Source organism: Callorhinus ursinus, unplaced genomic scaffold (assembly GCF_003265705.2).
Source record: "Callorhinus ursinus isolate GAN/ISIS: 27379988/994484 unplaced genomic scaffold, GSC_fseal_2.0 scaffold1, whole genome shotgun sequence".
NCBI lineage: Eukaryota > Metazoa > Chordata > Mammalia > Carnivora > Otariidae > Callorhinus > Callorhinus ursinus.
Window position 1 is genome coordinate 127,127,938 of NW_027397063.1, and position 25,513 is coordinate 127,153,450.

General features: G+C 37.6%; 1 protein-coding gene across 8 annotated transcripts in view; it reads right to left on the bottom strand.

Moving 5' to 3' along the window:
- The window catches only part of ZNF385D (zinc finger protein 385D), an 867,637-nt gene that overhangs the window by 196,715 nt on the left and 645,409 nt on the right, over positions 1-25,513 (bottom strand). For all 8 annotated transcript variants that reach the window (XM_073900820.1, XM_073900841.1, XM_073900825.1 and 5 more), the window contains one exon: positions 15,830-15,972. In XM_073900820.1, coding sequence (XP_073756921.1) covers positions 15,830-15,972 — 143 coding nt within the window. The remainder of the gene's footprint in view (positions 1-15,829; positions 15,973-25,513) is intronic.

The following is a 25,513-nucleotide window of genomic DNA, read 5'->3' on the forward strand; positions in this document are numbered from 1 at the left end:
CCTCTCCTTCTGCCCCTCCCCCACTAGTACTTTCTCCCTCTAAAATATTAAATCTTTAAGAAAAAAAAAGAAAGAAAGAAGTGGCTACATTCATTTATTTTTCTTTATTTAGTCATGAAAGTCTTTAAAACATCAATTTTTAAAAATCCTTCAAATAGCTTGCAGGTATCTGCAAATGATACACTATTTAAAATAACACATGCCATGTATCTCATGCTTTCCAAAAGAATTCTGAGAGCAACATGGGCTCTCTGGTTCTTCATGTTTGGCTCTCACAGATTCCTAAAACATGTCAATGAAGTTAGAAATTAACTAGTGTAACACAAGGCAGGAAGTCTTGCCTCCTCATCTTGACCTCATGGACAGTTCCTGAAGAGTGCATTGGCTTTGAACACAGTAAAAGACATCACGCAGACTTAAAGTTAAGTAGTCAATTGGTTCAGTTTGTTGATGTTGTTGATGTGGGTCGTTTTCCTTTTTAAGGAACATGTTAGCATTTATATTTTTATTATTTTTTTAAAGATTTTATTTACTTATTTGTCAGAGAGAGAGAGAGAGAGAGCACCAGCAGGAGAAGCTGCAAGCAGAGGGAGAAGCAGGCTCCCCGCTGAGCAGGGAGCCCCATGCAGGACTCGATCCCAGGACTCTGGGATCATGGCCTGAGCCACCCGGGCATCCCTATATTTTTATTTTTGACAGAAATATGTTTTTCAGGCTCTTACAATTATCTTAACAATTTAAATCTTTTTACAAAGTAAAAAAGTGAAGACAAATTCTGGGGCTAAAGGCCTATAAAATATTATCTCATTTATATTTTAGCTCATGTTATTTTCATTCAGCTAAAATTGAGTGTATTCATCAGGTATACCACACAGTATATCTGTGATCACTTAATTCTATTGTGTGGAAGAAATGGTTCTATGGCTTAGTAAGCACAGCAGTCCGGATTTTTTTTGGGGGGGTGATGGGGAGAGGTACCTACAAGTTATTGCTAAAACTATGTTGAATAATGGTATTTACATGGTAAATCGAAAGTATTAACAAGTCCATTACCAACTTTAAATTTAAATTGGACTTTTTAATCTCATTCAGGAGTTTTATAGACATGTTATTGTGGGTTCAATGATACTTACCCCTAAAATGAAAGTTTTTTTAATACTCAGAACCCAGTGGTTATCAAAAAACTACAGCCATTCCTTGAAAAATACATACCTTTCAACAGAAAGGTAAGCATCAACTTGACATTTGAAATTTACTGGGTGGCCCAAAAGTTGACCACTTCTGAGAAATAATCAAAGGGCAGTGTTTGAATGGTGATATTAATCTGCCAAATACTCTAAAATACCATCCCTCCTATACTATGAAATCCAATGTAAGGCAGAGCACCATTTCAATCAAATTCCATTACAATTGATATTAATAACAAGACTCCAAAATTTTCCTAACCTCTTAGACCTCAATGAATATGCAATGTTTACATGGTAATGTTTTTAATAAGTAAATTTGAATTGGATTTTAGGAGTAAGTTGTCAAGCTTGGTCAATACATTCTCTGATAGTGCAATCTCATCTAAATAGTAGAAAGTTAAGGGGTGCCTGGGTGCCTCAGTCAGTTAAGTATCTGCTTTCAGATCAGGTCATGATCCCAGTGTCCTGGGATCGAGCCCCACGTTGAGCCCCACATTGAGCCCCACATCAGGCTCCCTGCTTAGTGGGGAACCTGCTTGCCCTCTCCCTCTGTCCCTCCCCCACTGCTTCTGCTCTCTCTCACTCTTTCAAATAAATAAAATCTTTAAAAATAATAAAATAGGGGCACCTGGGTGGCTCAGTCGTTAAGCGTCTGCCTTCAGCTCAGGTCATGGTCCCAGGGTCCTGGGATCGACCCCCACATCGGGCTCCCTGCTCCGCGGGAGGCCTGCTTCTCCCTCTCCACTCCCCCTGCTTGTGTTCCCTCTCTCGCTGTGTCTCTTTCTGTCAAAGAAATAAAATCTTAAAAAAAATAAAAAATAAAAATAATAAAATAAATAGTAGAAAGTTACAAGAAGCAATATGTTAACCTTTCTACTTGGGTATTAATCTAAATAGTTCTAGTAGAAGCCTTTGAGCAAGACTAATCATAAGTGTGATATAGAAATCCCAGAGTTGGGAACATGTTGATCAGAAAATAGAGACTTGCGTCTGAAGCCAGCACATCTAAGTATTAATATCAGCTAAGCCCTAAACTAATCATATATTATAGGTAGTATAAGTTGCAATAAAGTATTTTGCCAAAGACATCTGCAACTAACAAAATGTGAAAAGATTTTTTAATACATAAAATACATAGAATATTATAAATAACCATGTACTGATCACCTAGAATGAAAAGCTAAATATTAACAACTCTTTGCCTTTATTACAGAATATATTTTTTTAAACAACACAACCTGAACGTCATAGACATGTTGAAGTCTCCTTTGTTCCCCTCACCAATCCTATTGTCTCCTTCTCATTCCTTAGAATCCTCTGCAAATAAGGATTTAATGTGTGTTCTTCCAGTCCCTGTTATTATATTTCAAACATCTCTTAAGACATATTTATTAAATATATCTCGATGTTTATCCATTTTCCTATTGATAATCATATTGGTTGTCGTGCAGCTGTTTTGTTTGTTTGTGTCTCTTGGCTAATAAAAACATTGCTGCAATGGACATCATTGAATTAAGCCTCTTGACACACATATAGAAGAGTTTTTCTACATACTTAGATTCAGTGTTTTAAACCATGATCCCCAGTAAGAAGCGTGTATGTATGCATAAAAACATAGATACCCATATACGTGTGTGTGTGTATATATATTTTTTTCCTTATTCAAAATTCTAGATGTTTTACTATGATTTTAGATAAGTAGAATTAAAAACAAACTAATTCTAAGGTCAAAATCGTTCTATTTTTCTCTCTCTGCCTTTATTCCAAACTAGGATCTCAAAACCAGAGAATGCCAATAGGACTTGATAAATAGTCTAAGAGCTAAATAAGTTGAGTCTCAAAACCAAGTTAGTATTTTCTGACTTTTTTTTTTTTAAGTTAAAGAATAAGTAAGGTTATCTAGGGGGAAAAAAAGGCCAGTCTCCCCATAGAGACCATCACACATAAGCACTGTCTATTTGGTAATATAAACTCTGTAATGTAGAAAGTGCCAGAAAGTGCTGATTATGTCTCTATTATATACTTCCTATCACAAGTTCCTAGGAAAGCAGGGACTGTTGCTTTTCAATGTAGCAGGTGACGAAAGTCACAGAACTGCTAAAACAGTAGGTATGCACAGATGTTCTAAAGAGCACAAGGAAGTTTTGGTAAAACTGATTGTTTTTTCTGTGTGATTTCCTTTGAAAAAAAAATGCTTTAAAAATGTCTCCAGCCTACCGTACTATTAGACTATCATTTATTCTAGTTTCTCCTTTTAAAACAATAATTTGGATTTAGAAATCGAAGTAATAAAGTTAGTTTCTTATCTCCATATGTAGTCACTTAAAGTTCTTTCTTCTTTCTTTTTTTTTTCTTTTTGTCTTTAGTCCCTTAAAATCTCTCAGCAAGGTCCTTGAAATAAATTCCGTTTTAGAGTGTTCGAGAAAGGAAGCTCAAGAATTAACTGCTAACTCTACCTCTTTCATATTCTCCCAAACTCAAGATAAAATGTGCCATAAGGGGTTAAGCTTCAGAGAAAGGGGAAATGCATATTATCTTACTTTTGACTTTGGTACTGTCCTGATTTACGAGCTTCAGAGAGAGCCATTTACCATTGCCACACCTCACCAGGATAAGGGAAATTGGATAGCACTAAGGGAATTTGGGTGAAATTGTATTTGTGGCTTTCTCAATGCATTGTTCGAATTATCTAAATAATGGCTTCAAAGTCCCCATCACTTTCTACGTAGAGATGAAACTCAAATCCTTAACAATAAGAGCAGAGCAGTGCTTCTCAATTCTCTCTGCTGAAGGACCAGCTATCCCCCACATCAATCACAGGCCAAAACTCTTATAAAATATAATAAAATGAATTACCCAAAAAAATAAAATGAAAAAACATACCAAATTAAATCACAATTCTTTATTGGCTTCAACAGATGTAAAATTGCTCTATGGTGCTATAAAAACTTCCAAATGCTGCTCACTCTCTATTTCTGTACCTATCACAGACCTGTCAACAGTTTTTGGACCAGTATGGCTCTGAGAACCACACTTTGAGAAGCACTGGGTCATGAAACCGAACTGTCTCACTGGCAAAAAGTTCTCATTCCTTTGACTAGGAGTAATGAGAAATAGCATTCACATTGTTCTTTACATTTGTGTTGAAGGGGACGTGTGAAGAGACAACTTTCCTCAAAAGATTGTCTGAGAAGGTTATTTTTACACTTGTACTGAGCTGTAAAAATGGATTTTCCCACCGATTTTGACCACAGGGTGGAATATACTGACTCTCAACATTTAAGGGGCAAAGGAATCACTTTGGGGAGATTATAAATAATGCTCATTAGGGTCCCAACACCAGAACCTCTGATTCAATAACTTCCTTAACACCTACTATTTCTATATTACTTTCAATCTTTAACACCTTTAGACACTCATATGAGGTCAACATGATTATTCTAGTTCCACAAATGAGAAAATCTGGACTCAGAGTTTCACAATAGAACTTAAACCTTTAATTTCTAAGTTTATTATTATTTTTTCCTTATGTGTGTACATGGGTCTTGAGTCTTAAGAAGCCTAAACTGTTGCTAGAGTAGGAGTGGATTTTTTTTTTAATTTATTGCCATTTAAAGTTATTTATCCCAACAATGATTGCCCATCTACAATATAAATGCTTGTGAGGGTGACATAACATACAGCCCCCACTTATGATCCAAATGTTCTTTTCCATACTTGTCCAGTCATGCCAGAATATTATTCAGCTTACTGTCTTGGAGTTAAGTCTTCCAAGGAATTACAGATTACTCAATTAAATAACTAATAGAGAACCAAGGCTCTGATAGCTGATTAAAGAAACTACAACTGTTTTCAGACATGAGATCAGTTAGCTTTGTTATAAATGAAATTGTACTGAACCTGGATCACTCAACCTAAATCTAGACATGATTTGGTGATCACTATTTGTGTGATTTGGGGCAAATTACTTTCTCTCTCACCTACAAGTTTCCTTACCTATGTTATTCAGGTTAATAGTTATAACACACGAGACTCTTATGAAATTAGATTTTTTTTTAAAAGGTGGATGTAAAATTGCCTTCCTTGAGAGCCCTTGTCACTCAGTTCATGATCAATACATATTTTTTATAAAAATGCAATATATTGTGTGTTATATTTTTCCTTTGTTTTTAGGGGTTCCGGGGAGCCTGAACTAGCTTCATAAGGAAAACTTCCCTATAGAATAGGTGACCTATGGTGTAGGGTCTCTCTCCCTGCAGGGGTAGACTTCTTTACAATCACTGCAGATAGTGAATAAAAAGCTGGATTACAAGTTGTCAGAAACACTGTAGTATGGAGTCTGGTGGGGGTTGGGGGAGTGGTAGATCAGATGGTTCTAAAAATCTTTTCTTGTTAGGGCTGCCATAACAAAGTACTACAAACTGGGTGGCTTGAACAACAGAAATGTATTGCCTCACAATTCTGGAGGCTAGAAGTCCAAAATCAAAGTGTCAAAAAGGTTGATTCCTTCTTTGGGCTGTAAGGGAAGGATCTATTCTAGACTTGTCTTCCTGGCTTGTTGATGGTGTTTTCCATGTGTCTCTTCACTTCGCCTTCCCTCTATGTGTGTCTCTGTGTCCAAATTTCCCCTTATAAGAATAACCAGTCATAATGGGTTAGGGCTCACTCTAATGATCTTAACTAATTACATCTTCAATGACCCTATTTCCAAATAAGATCACATTCAAAGGCACTATGGGTTATAAATTTGGGGGGGCACACAATTCAATCCATAACATTATGATTCAATGATTAGCATCCTCATGAAACAGAAGACACGAGTCCCAGTTTTTTTCTCATGTCTGCCACTTACTAGCCAAGAAACTGGAATTCTCTCAATTATTATAGGCTTATCTGTAAAATAAGTGAGTTGGAGTAGAAACAAATTAACTCTAAAAAGTGTATTTCATTTCTAAAATGTCTATATCTAAGTGTGGTGTAGGGATCTCCAAAAGAGCTGCTAGATCCCATAAACTCTGAGCTTTGACAGGCTCTTATGTGGGTCCTCCTCTTTTCCCCAGTATCAAACAGTTGGTAAGAAATTCCTAGTAAGAAACGAGGCAACAGGTCAAATATATTCTCTGCAAAAGCAAAGTTTCAGCTCATTATGATTAGATTAACTGATAAAGGGAAATAAGTGTATGATGTGTATTAGGCCACAATCTTTAATGAAAGAAACATACTCAGACATACATCTATCTCTGGAAAGAGAGATAGAAGAGTCACTGACCACCCTGATTGTCAGTTAAGAGAGGAGAACTGAGTGGCAAGGGAAGACCAGTAAGGGAAACTTTTTTGCTGTTCTTTTTACATTTTAATCACAGAAAATGTGTAACCTGCTCAAAGAGTAAACAAGTGTTAAAATAGGAAAAAAACATCCGTGTGTTGTGCATTTGTTTATTAGCCTTTTACTTTCAAGCCGAGCTATAAGTCATTTTGTGTTTTGGAGTCTTTATAAGTAGGCTTGACTTTTATAGCTTTTGACTTCAGAGGAAGCTCTGGGGTTCGGCAAACAAGCTTATGTATTTGTTTCAGTGTGAAAACATATAATGAAAGAAGACTTCATAAGCAGATGTTTCTTAAGAGGCTTTTGCTATACAAATATGACACACTTAATGCACAGAACCAGCTAGTAATCTGCTACCTCTGTCTTCAAAGGACAAGAAACTTAGCAATCAATATGATATTTACTACGGCATTTTTCACCTGAAAAATTTCCACACCCTCTACCAGTCATGACTAAGAAAGACAGTCTTATTTTTTTCTACCCAAAATTTCACAGCTGGCTGCCTCCGTATTTTAGAGACACCAGCAATTGTACACATTTAGTAAGAGCAGTTACAACGTATAAGCTGCATTTAATTAGTATCTCTTTAAAAACACAAATGAAAGTGTGCTGAACTATTGTTTCTCTAACACCTACACTGGCTGAGGGATGGGAGGCATCTCCATAGCTGGAGCAGTTAACAAAACACAGAACCTCAGAGGAAAGCAAGAGTAAAGAATAGGATTTTTGTTTTTGTTTTTGTTTTTGTTTTTTTTTAAGATTTTGTTTATTTATTTGGCAGAGAGATACAGAGAGAGAACAAGTAGGCAGAGAGTCAGGCAGAGGGAGAGGGAGAAGCAGGCTCCCCGCCGAGCAGGGAGCCTGATGCGGGGCTCGATCCCAGGACCCTGAGATTATGACCTGAGCTGAAGGCAGCCGCTTAACCAACTGAGCCACCCAGGTGCCCCAAGAATAGGTTTTGAAAGGAAAGAAGACCCAGTGCACCAATAAACATGGTAATATTTCCATTTTAAAGATGGAGGAAATCTTGAAGGGTATATATCTGAAGATAACAAGAACTTGAATCTGACATTTTCCATTTAGGGTTCTGTATTTTTGTCCTTCACCTACTATGATATTATAAATGCATATTCAAGCTACAGCTGTAGAACATAGGGTACACACATGTAACGCTGTCCTTTTCGCGTCACAAAGTGACTCACGAATATTTTATGGTAAAAATCCTTCTGGGTTCACATGAAATAGTTGATGAATATTATAAAATACTGATTTTAGAGGACTTTCTATAAATAACCACTGTGATTTTAACATCACTGTTCTTTTATATAACCAGAGTAAATAAATGCATGAGCCAACATAAAATTATGGATGTAAATTAAGGGGATGGTTTGATGCTATGCTTGCTTATGTTTCCTAATAATTGCTTAAATTAATAACTTTGGTTAGATGGAAATAATCTAATGTATGAAAACCATGAGTACTTAGATTTTTTAAATTATTGAGACATTTCTGTCAATTATGTTTCTTATGGCACAACTATAATGGCTATTTCTTTTCTATTATCTATCATGCATTTTCCCTGCCATCTCTCTCTCTCTCTCTCTCTCTCTCTCTCTCTCTCTCTTTCTATCCATGCATCCATCTATCCTCCACTCATTCATTCTAGAATTGTGTTTTGAGTCTTTGCTCTGTTCCAGGTTCTGTGCTATGGTTACTTTCCCAAACAAGATAAATATGGAACTGATCTCAGTTCCCAAATTAAACCTTAACTTTTACCATATAGCTTTCCTTGGCCACCTCCAAGTGACCTCACTTTCCCTTGAACTCAGGGAGCATTTACTTTCAAAGGACTTTATTTAAGCATTTGATTACAGAGCCCTTTATAGAATGATTTAACTACACCACCCCATTTTCTCAACAAATGAAGCAAACTATATAGACAGGGTTCTTGCTTGCCTGAATCTTACTGTCTAATGTAGTGTTTTAACACTACATTAACACAGTAGCTGGTAGAAGAGTGTTTTCGGAAGTGACTAATCAACTTATTTCAATAATGATAAATACAAGGACAAGTCCTCCTTTCACCTCCCCCTCACCCCTTTTGCTTCTTCTTTCTCCTCTTCCTCCTTCTTCTTCCTCTTCCTTCTTCTTTTTGTATTTCTATTGTCTGCTATAGTGTCAGATATATAGTCAGTGCTTAGTAAATGTCCAACAAACAAATAAATGCAGAAGAGATTAATTACATCTTCTTCCTCATATTCTCCATTACATTTATTTGGGTTATCTTTATAAAAGACGCCTTTGTCAAATGCTTTTTCTCTGTCAATTGAGAGGGCCGAGTGGTTCTTGTCTCTTCTCTTATTAATGTGTTCTATCACATTGATTGATTCACAAACGTTGAACCACCCTTGCATCCCAGGGATAAATCCCACCTGGTTGTGATGGATAATCCTCTTAACGTACTGCTGGATCCTATTAGCTAGGATCTTGTTGAGAATTTTGGCATCCATATTCATCAGGGATATTCGTCTGTAATTCTCCTTTTTGATGGTGTCTTTGTCTGGTTTTGGGATCAAGGTAATGCTGGCCTCATAGAATGAGTTTGGAATTTTTCCTTCTGTTTCTATTTTTTGAAACAGCTTCAGGAGAATAGGTATTATTTCTTCTTTGACTATTTGGTAGAACTCCCCTGGCAATCCATCAGGCATTGGACTCTTGTTTTTGGGGAGGTTTTTGATCAATTGCACTATTGGGTATTTACTCCAAAGATACAGATGTAGTGAAAAGAAGGGCGATATGCACCCCAATGTTCATAGCAGCAATGTCCACAATAGCCAAACTGTGGAAAGAGCCAAGATGCCCTTCAACAGACAAATGGATAAAGAAGATGTGGTCCATATATACAATGGAATATTACTCAGCCATCAGAAAGGATGACTACACACCATTTGCATCGACATGGATAGAACTGGAGGAGATTATGCTAAGTGAAATAAGCCAAACAGAGAAAGACAATTGTCATATGGTTTCACTTATATGTGGAACAAAAGGAATGGCATGGAGGACATTAGGAGAAGGAAGGGAAAACTTAAGGGGGGGTGGAATTAGAGGGGGAGATGAACTGTGAGAGACTACGGACTCCAGGAAACAAACTGAGGGTTTTAGAGGGGAGGGGGTGGGGGGATGGGTTAGCCCGGTGATGGGTATTAAGGAGGGTACGTATCGCATGGAGCACTGGGTGTTACACACAACCGATGAATCATGGAACACTACATCAAAAACTAATGATGTACGGTATGATGACTAACATAACATAATAAAAAAAAAGGCATCTTTGATGGAGCTATTATTTTCAAGAGGCCCATTTCTCAATATATAGAATTATTTCATGGGACTCAAAAGTTTGTAGAATGAATAAATTGTTGAATGAATAAGTGAATAAAAAAACTCAGTCATGTGTTTTTCTCACTAACAATTTTGGGACTGTGACACACAGAAAAGCTTTAAAGCTCCATAGAAAATCTTTGCTTTTAACCATAGAAAATTTTTGCTTTTAACCAGTTGGGAGGCAGGTGATAGTGTCAGATACCTGGCACACAATAAGCATTTAATAAATGACAGCTGTAGCCAGTCCTGCACAATGTCACCCTACAAGCGAGACTCACAAAATTTCTGGAGATGAAACACAACCACAGAAGGATTATGCTTGACATAGAGCTGTAGCTTCCAATACTTCAAACTTCCCTAACACCCCACCACACAAACACGAGAAAGCAAGTTTGACAATGACAGAAATTTAGCCTGTTAGATTTACTGTTGATTCTGAAGGGCCTGGCACATGGTCAGTCCTCAATAAACTTTTGTTGAATGAATGAAGAAATAGGCTCCAGGAGTGTAAGAATTGTCCAGTGTATTTAATCATTCCCCTGCTTCCCCTCCCAATACCCACAGATGTTCAAAATCTGAGGTCCCAAACCTGAACTATTAAATCAGAACCTGCATTTTAACATGATTCCCCCAGTGATTCACATGCACCATAAAGTATGAGAAGTGCTGCTATAAATCACATAAATTTCACCTTCCTCTCCCCCTCCACACAACTGATAACACTTCTAAACTGAAACTAACACCACACTCAAGTGTCTAGGGTAGCTCTTGTTTTTTGAGAAAAAGGAGGAATTAGAGTAGAGTTGGATGCTAAGATCTGATCTCTCTTTCTCAGTATCTTTCCCCCGCTCTGTCTCCCCCATTGGCTTCCTCTCCCCTAATGAAATCATCTCATAAAGAGGAGTAACAGAGAGTCAACATTTCTACACTGATTTATTTTTTTGAATGTTAAAGAATATGGGGGACCTGGATGCCTCAGTCAGAAAAGCATGTAACTCTTGATCTTGGGGGTCATGACTTTGAGCCCCATATGTTGGGTGTAGCAATTACTAAAAATAAATAAACTTAAAAAAAAGGCGGGGTATTAGCCTAGGCTAACTGAAAGCAAATAGTTACTCTCTTTATTTGCTTATCTTTCTGCCTTTGGGCCCTCTATGTGACCTTGTTCTTTTTTGTGCTTCTCCTGGAAGGAGGAAGACCTCAATATTTAGTGAGAATCTGGTATATGCAGGTGATTAGGTCAGTTTACTCATTTAACCTTTATGCCAACAGGAAACATAGCCATGGAAGGGGCGGGGCATACGATCAGGTATACAGTCAGTCCCCATGAACACATTCCCCCAAAGCTGCACATTTTCAACAAAATTTTGAAGGTTCATTATTGTCATAACTACTGATGAGGATATGAAGAAAATATGTTAGAGAAAAGAAAAACAAAGGGGCAACTCTGAGACCCAAGGAGAAAATTGTCAAGGAGTATAGGCATTTTTTGACGATCAGCTCCCATTCTAAACAATACCCTAAGTAACCCAAGCTAATTCTCAGCTTCAATCTCCAGCATTTTAAAAGTCAGCTATCCCTCCAATCACAAACCTAAGAGAAATTTATTCATTCTCATTTTACAGAACAGGACACTGAGGCTCCAAAGGATTTAGCCTCTTGTCCATGGTTGCAAACATGCTCAGGTTTTCTGATTATGCATAAACCTTTCCATTCTGCCATCATGTCAAGTCTGTTGGTGACTCAGCACCGCCTTCCCTCTTCTGTGCTCTTCCTTACATCACAAGGACTGGAAGCCCTAGGGTTACATTCCCACAGGTCTCTGCCAGCAGTCTTCAGGCATGGATCCCATAAAGAGAGGCATTTCATGGGATTTGGATGAAAGTAACTGGGATTACTGAGCATCTTGTATTTCTGCAACTTCCTGATTCCATGAAAGTAAGCACAAAAATTGAGAGCCAACAATAGCCTTCTCTGACCTTTGTTTGCCTGCCCAGCACCTCCAAAGACTTTGTAAGCACCTAAATCCTTATATTAAGTCCTTCCTGTTTACATGCCTAGAATAGTTTCTATTTTTCTCACCAAACCCCCACTAAGCCAACCACACAGCCTTCCACTCTTGCCCCCAACCTGCCATTCTATCCTATACATCTTTCTTCATAAAAGCCACCCATATTTACAAATATTTGTTTGTTCTGCTTCCCTTATAAATTGAATTATTTCAGGGCAGACATCACAATATAATTTTTGTTATCACTATTCCTGCCACATAGTGATGTTTAATTAACAGCAATTGACTGAATGGACCACACTCATACCACTTCCTAATATTTCTTTCCTAAACATCATCTACCTACTTCCAGGATTGGTTCCTTTCAAGAAATGCTGATGCAGAATGGGATCAGAATGGTCCTAAGCACTGAAACTCCAATGTCTTAAAAGATTGAGGGGTAGGGTAGGGGGTACACGAGGAATTCAAGGAAAGCTTTCTCTTGTCTGAAAGCTACCGAAACAACCAGGTTACAACATCCTTAGGTCAAAAGAACAGTTTCTTTTGCTAATCTTTAAAAAATGACTTTGAGTAGACTGAGGGATCCTAATGGTTTTATCAAATGTCCTCTTTTATATCTATATCCAAGCTCAGATTCTCCACCTGTTTTCCTTTCCAACTATGCATATTTTTACAGATGTTTCATTATTCTACTTGACTTACCTAGTGGCTTATGCTCTTGTGGAAGGATAATAATCAAGGATATACATTTATGTTTCCATGATTTTATTTCGTTTTTTTTCCTTTCACCATTCTGCCCCACCCTACCCCCGAGAGACAGATGATTCCATACACAAAGCCTCAGTGGAGAGATATAACAGGCAGTCAGTCTGCAACTATCATGAACTTGCTTTAGGAAGGTCTGATGCGGGAAGGTTGTTCAGTGGCAGATGGTTTATCATTTTCTTGGCAATGAGATAAGAGCAGTTTGGCACATCTAGGCAGAAGGGACCACCAACAGCCTTGCAAAGTTTGTGTGTCTAAAGTTGGGAGCTGGGGACTTAAATAGCCATGCTAACCTGGTGCTGACCATCTATGAATGCTTTTGTAGGTAAATAACTTAGTGAACAGAGGAGTTTCCCATAAAGAGTTGGTTGGATAGCCTGTTAGATTCTACAACCTCAGCACACCCTGAAACAGAATTAAATTGCATTTCCCTTCACCATAAAATGGTCTCTTGAATCAGAAATAAAATCAATTTACAGCAATAAAAAATTATGTTTCATACACCCTGAATTCGTGGATTGAGATTCACACCTGCTATAAAATCAAGAAGTCAGGCTATTACTTAAAGAAATGCTCTATACTCTAACTGTGAGTCCAAAGCCACCTGATTATGGGCTTTGCCACCATTCCCCCTCAGTAAGAAACAAGGAGTGGCTTAATCCTCAGTTGCCGCAGCTTGACTAGCACTGAAAGGAAATAACAATTATGTGTAGGAACAGAGGGTCTCCTTATTTAAATGGAACAAATACAAACAGAAGTCAAAATTCATCATAGAGGAAAAAGAATCAAGTCAAACTTCTGCTATCAGTCAATGAACTGCCACATTAAAAAAAAAAAGAAGAAGAAGAAGAAGAGTTTACAGCCTATGCATGAACATAATGGCTATCACTCAAATAGTGCTTGCTATGTGTTGAGTGCTGTTTTACATTATTTAGCACACATAAGCATTACCACATGCCTAAGAAGTAGGTTAATTATTAGTCCCGTTTTACAGATGAAGATACTGAGATACATGGGAGTTATGTCACTTGCCCAAGGTCATATTGATGATAAGCAGCAACTTTGAGATTTGAACACAGTCAGTCTAGTTACAGGATCCAGCTTGACCACCACACAATGCTGCCTTTGCCCACAAAAGTGCAAATATATGAATGAAATAAACCCCAAAGGAAGAGATTATTAGGTCCACTCCCTTTACTTCAAAGAAGGGTAAATAGTAGCAAAGAGGATAAAGAGACTTGCTGAGTGTCAAATAGCTCAGCCAATCACTCATCTTTGTTTTTTATGACAAACAATACTCGTCAATCAAATTAATATTGCTTTTAATGTTTCTCAAATGGCAAACCGAAATTTTAAAACTCAGCTTTTTACAGCCTTCCAGGAATTTCACCTCAACTGTTCTAAAGCTGACATGAGACCTAACTGACAGGATGCCAAGTGGTCTTAGAGGCCAGGTAATGCACCTTGATGGATCATCTCTGGGCGTCTGGGAAGCAAGACTGTGCCAGGAAGCCACTTAACTGAACAGCAGAGAAAGGGAACCCATGGGACTTTAGTGTGGTCATTTAAAAATCGGAGAATTTGATGCTGAGCAATTTTTTCTCTACACTTATGAAATGCCGAGGATTAGAAACCTTTACTTTGAAAATGTGATCTTGACGCTCCTCCATTTATGCTCCATCAATTTCAAAATAAGATTCCCATGGAAAACCCATCACCCCTAAAAGAGCAAAGTGATCATTCTGATTCTCCCTTGCCCTTTAGCGAGGACTATCATATAACTGGACCATGTCCCTGGAATGACCAGAGTCCCCAGGATGAAGTATTATTAAAGAAAATGAGACCCACTTCCATCTCCTAAAAGAGAATGATCTAACTGTGGGAAGATTTTTAAAAAATCCATCATGGAAGCAAGATGTTGCAATAAGAAATCTATATTATTTAGATCACTGGGCATTCAGTGACCCACCATCTTAATCCTCTTTGCTCTGGTTGTGTTGACACATCCTGTCATTGATAAGCTCAGACTTCCATTATGACAAACTGCTGAAATTTGAATCAGATGATATTAGGAAAAAAACAGTCACGGGTTTCTAACCTTTTCAACCCTTATTTCTATTTTCATCATAAGAATACTTTCACTGCCTGTACAAAAAGAGATGATGATGAATATGAGAAATCTGTCAACTTACAAAGACATGCTAAGAGTGAAAATAGAAGCAAGTAAGTAATTGAACTTGTGTTGAGAAGGCCATTAACAAAGCCCAAAAAACAAAGTAATTTAAGAAAGACCTAACCTGAACAACTGTGATGCAGTAAGAAGGGAAAACAAAACAAGACAAAAAAAAGTAAAACAAAAGAAACCCTCCTACCACCAGAATGTTGAGTTGCTTTAAGTTAAGGGGGAAAAAAAGTGCTCTGCAAATGGAATGCATCACTATTGTGCTTATTGGTGTCCTCTTTATTAAATTAGAAAAGGAGCAACAGATTTGAAAATTAAAGTGTAGGACCCAGATAAAAGAAACTCGTTTAAGTTTTTAGACACTTACTTGAATTCTAATTTTCTCTTTAATAAATTCATTAAGTTTTAATGTAGATATATTCCAACAAAATAATGGAATCATTAATATTACCCAGAAAGACACTAAACGGGAGACATAAACTCAAGACCAACCCAGTTGGATTAAATCTCTTTTCATTTTCCCTTGAAGGAGCCTGGCTCTGGGGACCTTACATAACCAGACAACCAGATACCTTGCAGCCTTCAGACCATCCATGGAATAAATGATAACAGCAAAATGGAGGTAGCGACCAGCTTACCCCTAGCACATCAGGACTACTCTTATTTCTATTGGGTCAACTTCCTTTTCTATTCTGCACCAAGGTTACAACTTTGTGGCCAAATGAATTTATTGTTCATAACAAGTCCCAAAGGCTCAGCTATAAAAAAGGAACTCTCTGACCTCAGCTGTTGTATTGAAAAGACCCTGCAGCAGACTCTCCTCTGAGAACTAACAAAACATTTTATATGAGCCTTAATTTGAAAAACTAAAATAATCCTTTCTTTCAAAAAAAGGAAAGCAACAATAGCAAGAACAGAGTACTCCTGGAGCTTACCACTCCGCCACGTGCAAATGTGACCCGGGGACTTACCGCGTTAAAGTTGGGGAAGAGGTTGACTGCTGCCGCTGTGTCCAGAGGAAAGGGAAGAAAGGGTTTGATATCCAGCGAAGGTTGCAGAGGAGGGGCTGGTGGACGGACCAGGGCTGGGAGAGCAGGGCTCTGGCAGGTACCACCTGCAGAGAGGAGAGCAAAGGGAGCAATCAGCGACATTGTGCATGTTAAAAACAAAAACAAAACACCATTAAGGTGTCTTTTGAGCCCAAAAGGCCAGCTTTGTGGGTCACTGCAAAAAACAAGACAGGGAGTGTAGTGGCCTCAGCTAGGAAGTGGTCAATGAGCGGATCTGCCTGCCATTAGGCAGAGGGAGCTAGTTAAGCTGCTCCCTTTCCCTCCTCAGATAAAACTGTACAGTTGTGTAAGTAACAGTTACCATTTCCAACATTTCATACTCTACCATCTATCCTTCCTTTCTGGCCTAAAGCTCTGGATCGGATCAGCAACAACTCTTTCACTAAGATCCCTTGATTCAAAAGGAAAACCCCTCCCTCCGTTGCACTCTCATCCATCTTTGAAAACGAACTTCTATTCAGAATATGCATCGAGTCTAAGTGATTCCTTTACAGAACTGCTCTTTTCCACCACATCCAAAACTCTGGCAGCAAGAAGACATGAACTTGGCATGGAAAAGAAACTTAACCACAAATACAGGCAGCCATACGTTACTGCCCTGACAACTGAAGGATTAAAACAAGTGAACCCAGCTACAAACCAAGCAATCCCTGAACTGTTCAGCACCCTGGCAGCTTTGAGCATTCTATGACTACCTACCTCCTTCCCAGTCGTGAGTAGGTGGAATTTAGAAGGCCACCAATGAGCAAGCAGTGGGAATATTATGCCAACAAAGACACCCTTTGCATACTAGTAGGCAACCAGCTGTTTGCAACGGAGCACCCCCACTCTTCTCCCCCACTCCCCATTATAGGGCTCCATGCACTCAGAAGCTGGAAGGAAAGAAGCCCATCTCAGTGTTCAGTCTCCCATATTTTGGTAACATTCCAAAACATCAATTTGCTCTTAATTAAAGGCTGTTTGAATCCTAGGAAACCGTTAAAATATGCCAGCATTCTTCTAATCTGAGAGGCAAGCAACAGACTGTAAAAACCTGCTGGTGAAAATCCAAGAAGCATTAGGAAAAAAAACACAGTGGGATTTTTCCTTTCTCATGGAAAAGAACTCTAAGAGGCAGAAGAGAGAAGAGAGGCTCATGTCTGTGCCACTCACTTGCCTGCCATTTTGTTTTCAAAACAAAGTAGAGTGAGACCCATAGGAATAATCTTTAAAAATCTCACAATCACTTCTCTGGTCAACTGGACACACCCATCATCCTGCCCTCAGTCAGTTATCTGAACACAAGGTAAACATTCTAAAAATGATTCCCCAATGGCAAATCTAACCCTACTAGACCAGGAGATCCCTTAACAAGGTGAGTGACTTAATGCCTACAACAGAAGCCGTCAGAACAAGATGTAATTAACCATACAAAAAAAACCATTAACTCTCCTATTTCCAGGTATAAAATCAGCTGGAGCCAAATTAACAAAACCAGTATTTTTCCCACTCTTTTCACTTCCCTTTTAAAATATTCCTTAACAACAGCAAGTCCAACAGCAACAAGTATGAATCAGCAAACCAATTAAAATAAAAAGTAGTACAAGTCAGAAAATAGAGGACAGATGTTAAAGCAAACATAGATAAAAGCAAAAAAATAACAAGTCTACATTCACCAGAGCACACCATAAATGTACTTTATTGTCTACCTGTTGGTATATTGAGTGTGGGTGTCTAAACTTTCTTAGAGAAAGCATCCATAAAACTTTGGTGATAGTTTTGTCTTGAGTTTAGTATTACTAAAAATTTCTTTTGATAAAAAGTTAAAGAACCAAAATAAATTTTTGGTCAGTATGTCTTTAGAAAACTCAAAGTAAAGTATGTCTGGGTGGATATCAATGATATGGTTTAACGTGAGCACAATTAATTGTGAGCTTTAATAAATAATTTTATATTATTTTTATCTGTGTCACACATCATGCTTTGCAAAAGGTGTTCATATATATCCATTACCTTGTTTGAGTCTAAAATATCAAAAATCAAGTAAGGGTTAACATAATATTATGAAGAAAAAATAAGTTGGAAAACTCTTTGGTTGTTAATGTAGCTTCCATTGAAACGTTCCATTCTTGTAATTAAAAGAATGCAATTCAGCAGGAACATATTCTATAATTATTTCATTTATAAGTCCCCCTCTGGTTCAGGATGACCAAAAATGTTAAACAGATAGTTTAAGCTTATTTATTTTATCCAACACAAGAGGCACAAAGTTGACTGACTGCTTGATAAAGTCCCACCTCTCTTTCTCTGAGATATGTATTTCATTTAACTTACACATGCAGCTCAAGACCTTCTCTCAATGTTGCCACTGGGTTTTCCTTAGTAAGGGATGCAAAAATATCAAGGAAGAGTCAAAATTTGGGGAACCTAGGCAAACCATTTGAACCCATCTCTTCTTACCTGTTTGAAGAGATAAACCTAAAAGATGGTTGGAGAGCAGAGCACATGTGTGACTACACAATTTTTGGCTACTGGCTATGCAAATTCAGCTGTAGTAGATGCTGCAGCGTGCTTCCACCACCCCCTTCCCCAGCTCCTGGGAGAGCTGCGAAGAGCTGGTAGCTGATAACTCACACTGAGAATCTACACATACATTGCCTTGGGCCAGAGGGTGCTGCCTCACCCCCGGTCAAAGTCTTCCAGAGTGCAATGACTGATTGATACAGGGGTGTCATGACTTCTTCTTTATGCCTCAAGGCAGGATGACTCTGAACCTGTATTTGTGCTCTAGACCTCCTCATAAGATCTAGGAAAGACTGAGGCCTCTGTTGTGACTGCCTCACAGTTCAACTTTTCCCTCTGCCCAGTCCTGTCTGCCTCACTCCTCATAGAAGATGGTCTCCAATAAAGTCTGAGTCCACTTGCAGTTCTTGGACGGCAGGGTATAACTATTATGAGTCTAAGTGAAATGTTGAATTGCTTTATTCTAAAATAGATACTTGCCACAAAATCCATAATGCTTCTATTGAGGTATAAAACTGAAGGTCCCTCTTAAAAATTATCCGTGACTACCATTTCTACTTCTAAAATTTGGGTATGCCCTGAAATATTTCATTGCACCAATCTGTACATGCTCAGCGGCAAGAATATTATTTGCAAAGAGCCCAAGATCAAAATAATCAAATGAAACATATTTCATTTGTAAAGCAGATTAAAATATTCTCCTTGAGAAAACAATTATTTCATTTCTTCATTTTTGAACAGAAACTACTGCATTTAGGATACAAATATATGTTTATTATTATTTTCTTTATTATAAAATGACCTTAACAATGATAAACATCAAAATACACAATGAATTTGTAGGCATTACTATATGTTAAAACGAGTAGCTTTGTTGTTATTGTTTACCAACACTGTCACTTCATTCATTGGAATGTCACACTTCTGTAAGTATTGGTATTCTTAATTTGAGGAAAGCATTTTGAAGCCTCCATGAGTGGAGACTGAAAAAAAAATATAAGCTCATACCTTTTATGTTTGAAACCCTGCCTTCCTAAGTTTAGTACCACCTCTTTCATAGCCTATGCAGTTTTAACAATTAAATTATTCTGATTTCAGAGCAGTTACTATCTCTCTATATGCCAAATTTCTAATATACCATGAAAGTCAGCAAATAAAAACATTCATTGAGTATAGAATGTTAGACACTAAGGTATTGAATAATTCAGGTCAATACAGTAAATAAGATAATCATTAAAGCTCACAAACTTTCTCTGTCCCTTTTTTATGTTTATTTCTGCTAGGTTATATTTAGAATTTAGAATTGAACTATAGAGCAAACATTAAATATTACCTTGGTGTATTCATAAGACAGCTGTATATTCACAAAAGTACAAACATGTATTTGAAAAAATACAGGAGTAACTTGTTAATAGAGTATTTGTTAATAAAGATTATGTGACAGAGTAAGATACATTCACTTCAAAAGTTTGCATTTCTGAAAATCAATTAAAATATAAATTTGGAAATGTTCATTTTAATAATTCATACAGAAAAAAAAGGAATTCTAAGCCAGTTGCCACTTGAAGCCTATCTTATTAGAGATATTATATATACAGTGCCCAGCCCAATGCATGGCCAATTGGCGCTCACTAAGTGAGGCATGTATTTTTTAATGAACCTAATAGATTGCAAAGGAGCTGTTCAGATTCCTCCAGACACAAATTGGGGCTCTCTGAAAGCAGTCAATCAAGATAATTTTAAAAGCATGTTCATATTGTTCACTTTGTTTATTTTCACTCCTGCCGAAACAGAGTCTTCACAAAGAGGATACTTTGTAAATCAATATTTTGAAATACTCCTTCAGAGTGGGACAGTGTTCTTTCTGTAATATAACACTTTTAACCTTGAACTTCTGCACTTGATCCATTCAGGCATTCAGGGTTTATCAAACAGTCACAGATGCCCTGTCTGACAGCCTGACAGCTTAACCTACTTAATCTTTCATTTCTCCAAATGACAAAACTGAAGTTCAAAATAATCAAGGGTTGCAGCTGTTAAATATTCAAAACCATGTACGCTTTAGAACCGGGAATCATATATATGTATATATGTATAACAAATATATAATTATATATACATGTATACATATGTAAATATATACAACATATATGATTATTATATAATATATGAAAATATTTTTTAAGTCTACATTTATAAAAGCAGCAGAAATCCTCAATTTCCTGATCAGATAAATAATTTCTGTGGTATCTTTATCCTTAACCATCAGTTTTATACACATACACACACACATATGTATATATATAAATAATTATATTTATACTTATCTACAAGTATAATATATATATTTCAATAGTGAGCTATGATTAAACCAGTAAAGCACTTAGAATATTCATACCTAACAGGAAAACACCAAGAGCATTTTAAGTAGTATCAAGTCCTAAGTAGTTACTTGTGAAGCAACTACTCTGAATTCACATGGAACACTACTCACATCTATTTCCAACTACTTCAGTTAGAATTTGCCATGTGCCTTGCGGGAAGGAAAGGTGCACTAGGAATTCCGGGGTCTATGGGATGGTAGACATAAAAAATTTAGATCTGATACCACTATCATGAAGTAGAAAACAAATGAGTATTGGGGGCATAAAGGTAAAATTTGATTTGACACAAAACACCAGCCACAGAGTGCTGTGAAATCGGCCAGCCAGCGTGGGTGGGAGTGAGTGTAGAGAATATAGCTAAATTTTATGAATCTACTGAGTAATTGCATGGACCATGTCTGCTATCCCTTAATTCCTTTAAAATGCACACCAACAAACTGATGGTTACCAGAGTGGAGGTGGGCGGGGGATGGGTGACATAGGGGAAGGGGATTAAGGAGGGTGCTTGTGATGAGCACTGGGTGTTGTATGTAAGCACTGAGTCACTAAATTGTACACCTGAAACTAACATTACACTGTATGTTAACAAACTGGAATTTAAATAAAAACTTAAAAAATAAAAAATAATACAATGCACAACAATTCTGCATGTATTTACTGTAATACTCAATTTATAAGCTCAAAAGCCAAAGCTCTAGGAAGCAAAATATCTTACTTAAAATCACACAGGTAAGAAATGGCATTTGTTGTGAATCCAAGTGACCTTAAGAATTTTCAAAGTACTGATGCAAATAGTTTTTAAATTAAAACAACCACAAAAATCAACAAAATAGCAGTAAAAGGAAGACTCTACAAAGTCAGTTTTGCCATATAAGGCAAGCAGCTCCTTTGCAGCCAGACGTAATGCATTAAAATGAGAAATTTGAAATTTTTATTACTGCTCAAAAAAAAAAAAACCCTAATAAACACATTCCTTGTAAAGACTATGATAAAGGAATATTCAGTATTTATCGCAGATATTTATCTACCATGGGAACATCCTGGCACTGCCCTATATTTGAGAAAGAATCCAGAAAGACATGCATATCATATCAAATATGTTTCAAAAGCCCTCAAGTTTGCATTCTTTAACATCTACTTGCCAAATCAGAAAAAATAAATATGTGTTTGTTGTATTCCCTTGTGTGACTGCCTCTAAAATGCTCAAGGTTGTTCACTGGGTACTTCAGTGTTATGATGATTTTTCAACTTTCTGGCTAGAAAACTTATATTTACCATGTTTCCATAAACCCAGTGATCCAAAGTCCCTTTCAGTTCTGATCTTTGTTTAAATATTGTTCCCAACTGAATGATAAAACCAGAAACTTGTTTTGAAATAAAATCTGAATTTAATGTGACTTTGTCACAATTTTTCTTCTATTACCTTCATTTCCTCCCTATTTTAGATTGTTGATTTACCTACTAGGTTTTGGAAAGTTGACCCAGCACTTTCTCCCTCAGGATGAAGGTCCTCATTGGCCTAAAGTGACTGGCCCTTGGCAGGTCAATTCCAATGTTAAAGCAAGGTCTGATCCACAGGCAGGTGGCAGCACTAAGCCACACAGGACGGTGGCTGTGCTCTCACATCCTGTTCTTGACCACAGAGAGGGATCAGGTGAGAACAGGAATATGAGTCAGGGCAACTGGAGCATCACTCCGGAAACACTGATTCAGAAACATTAGCCCGAGTCAATGGTCAGGACTCCATCTTAAACCATGAAAGAGAACACATGTGAGCCAGCCATGTTTTCCCTTATCCAAATTCCATATTTTTTTCATCTTAAGTTGTGGTATTTTAGCATTTCAGTAAATCACCTCAAAACTCATTTTGGAAGGAACCTAAGAAGGACTAGCTAACATTGCTTTCTCTGTCACTGTCAGTGAATGTCATGACCAGAATTAAAAAAAAAAAAAAAAGTTATCTAGTTGCCAATATGCTGAGTCAAGTCTTCACTAGAAGAAAAGTAGAATCTCTTATTTATTTAGCTAACTGTCATGACAATTTCTGGTGCCTGGGAAAAACTGAAGAAAATTCTGTTAGTACTGCCAGAGTAAGGAGTTTTAGACTTTTACTCCTGTACTTCAGTCCCTCTGTCAAAGGGTACATAACTCCGGATAAGTCCCTCCTCACAAGAAGTCAAAAGATTTTGCTTGAAAAATTCCTCTCAACTCAGTACCAGGGACATAAGATGTAGAAATGTAAAATTTTCCTCAAGAGGAATTGCCCAAGATTTAATTTCACAAAATAAATTATAAATAGTAATAAAGATGCTCTAGTACCAAGGTGTCCAATACGGTAGTCATTAGCCATGTGTGGCTATTTTAAATTAAAAATTAGTAAAATTAAAAATTCTGTTTCTCAGCCACACTAGCCACACTAGCCACATTTAATGCTCAATAGCCACATGTGGCTAGAGGCTACTATGTTGTATGCAGCAGTTAGAAAACATTTCTATCATCACAGAAGTTTCTACTGGCCATGAGCAAAGCCAACATTTTTGAATAATGAGCAATTTACAGATAAGGTGCCTGATACAGTCTGTTTCAGAATGTCTTGCTGATCAGAGAGAAAGTCTTGCTTTTTCCTGGTTTCTTCTCCTTCTGGGATTGAGGAGGAAAGCTTTTCAAGAGCCAAATATGGCCACTGTCAGAAGGCAGACACTGTTGGAATCATATGAAAAAGGATTACTTGTCCACTCCTGGAGAAGACAATGGCCACGATGAATCTTCATGTGTGATCAGTGATGATAATATTCAATGGGAAACCTAATTTTAAAAAAAACGTTTAATGCTAAAATCAATATTAACGAATAATGAGTGCTTTGGGTAAAAATAATACCACATTTTCAAACCAAGGATGCAAAAAGGGCCAGCCCTATGACAGCAATGAATGTTTATTCATATCTGATACTCTTTGAGAATGCTATCACAACACTTTTATTTAATGAAAACAAAGTGTGTCACAATGCAGTCGCAATAATAGCCAGGTGTTTAAATCCAGCTAATGTAGGCAGTTAAACCTGCCTAACCACATCTGTCTCTCAGGATAATTTTGCTCATAATATCTAGGCTTTAGTCACCTCACTCTAAAGAGGTTAGTTGGCATTGCTTTTCCATGATCTGTGCCTTTCAACTGGGACTTACCTGCATGAACTTCACTATGCCCGTAGAGCTGGGCATGCAGTTCCTCCAGAACCTGATAAATATCTTCCCTCATGTTTTTTTTTTTTTCCCCTCATAATTGTGTTACATTCTTTGTTTCATCTCCAAGCTCTTGCCAATCTGTGTAGATACTAAATGTGATCCAAGGTATTAATAAAACATCTCCTGAGCTTAAATGGTGTGGTGTAGTTCTCCCAGTACCATTAAAATGAGTTAAATAAGGGGGTGCCTGGGTAGCTCAGTAGGTTAAGTGGTTGCCTTTGGCTCAGATCCTGATCCCAGGTCCTGGGTGGGAGTGAGCCCTGTGTCCCTCAGGCTCCCTGCTACTCCTTCTTCCTCTGCCCCTGCTCCTCTTTCTCTCTCTCTCTCTCAATCTCAAATAAATAAATAAAATCTTTAAAAAACAATAAAACAAAATGGGTTAAGAATTACACACCACCTCCATTTATCTTAAGTAGTATTTTTATTACATAAATGGTGAAGCTATTAGTTGACAAGAAGAGCAAGTCTAAGAGAAGACAAGCTAAGTTTTTGACCTAATGAGCCTGAGGTCTAAGTGGAAAAGCAGCCATTGGATAAGAGGGCGCACTGCTTAGAGGCCAGTTCTGGGCAGATTCCACTCTGAGCAAACACTGGAGAGTCAACAGATAGGAAATCTGGACATGAGAAAGATTTCCCTGGGAAGCATAGAAGAGGCCCGGGCCTAAGCCTGCGCCTTGACAATCCTATTCTTAGCCCAGTGAGAAAGATCCAGAAGGACTGGAAAGAGCAAGATGAGAGGGGGAGAATATGTCTGCCTAGAGTCAAACTGACCAGCAACTTCCTGGAAGAAGAGAACATAAATGGGGACTAAACGATCAGAGGATATTTTTTTTAAAGATTTTTTATTTATTCATTTGTCAGAAAGAGAGAGAGAGCACAAGCAGAGGGAGAAGCAGGCTCCCTGCTGAGCAAGGAGCCCGATGCGGGACTCGATCCCAGGACCCCGGGATCATGACCTGAGCCGAAGGCAGACGCTTAACCGACTGAGCCACCCAGGCGTCCCTCAGAGGATATTTTTTTAAAGATTTTATTTATTTATTCATGAGAGATAGAGAGAGAGAGGCATAGGGAGAAGCCTGATGCGGGACTGGATCCCAGGACCCCAGGATCATGACATGAGCTGAAGGCAGATGTTTAACCAACTGAGCCACCCAGGCGCCCTAAACTATCAGAGTTTATTGGCGTGTATTGCTAAAAGGCAAGGAACATTTTATCATATATTTTTAGTCCAATTTAGACTAATAATTAGTTCAATTAAGCTTCCATTGTTGATTCTTTTCTTTAAAAAAAAAAACTAAATACATGGTCTAAACATAAAATGCTCTAATCTGTTCATAACATAATTTTATTAGCATTTTCTCTCAACATAAGTTTCTTAACCATGGATTTCATTTTTAGGTGTGAATTTATTGTCTTTTAAACAACTCCCCTTTCCTCCATCAGCCTAAAAGCAATT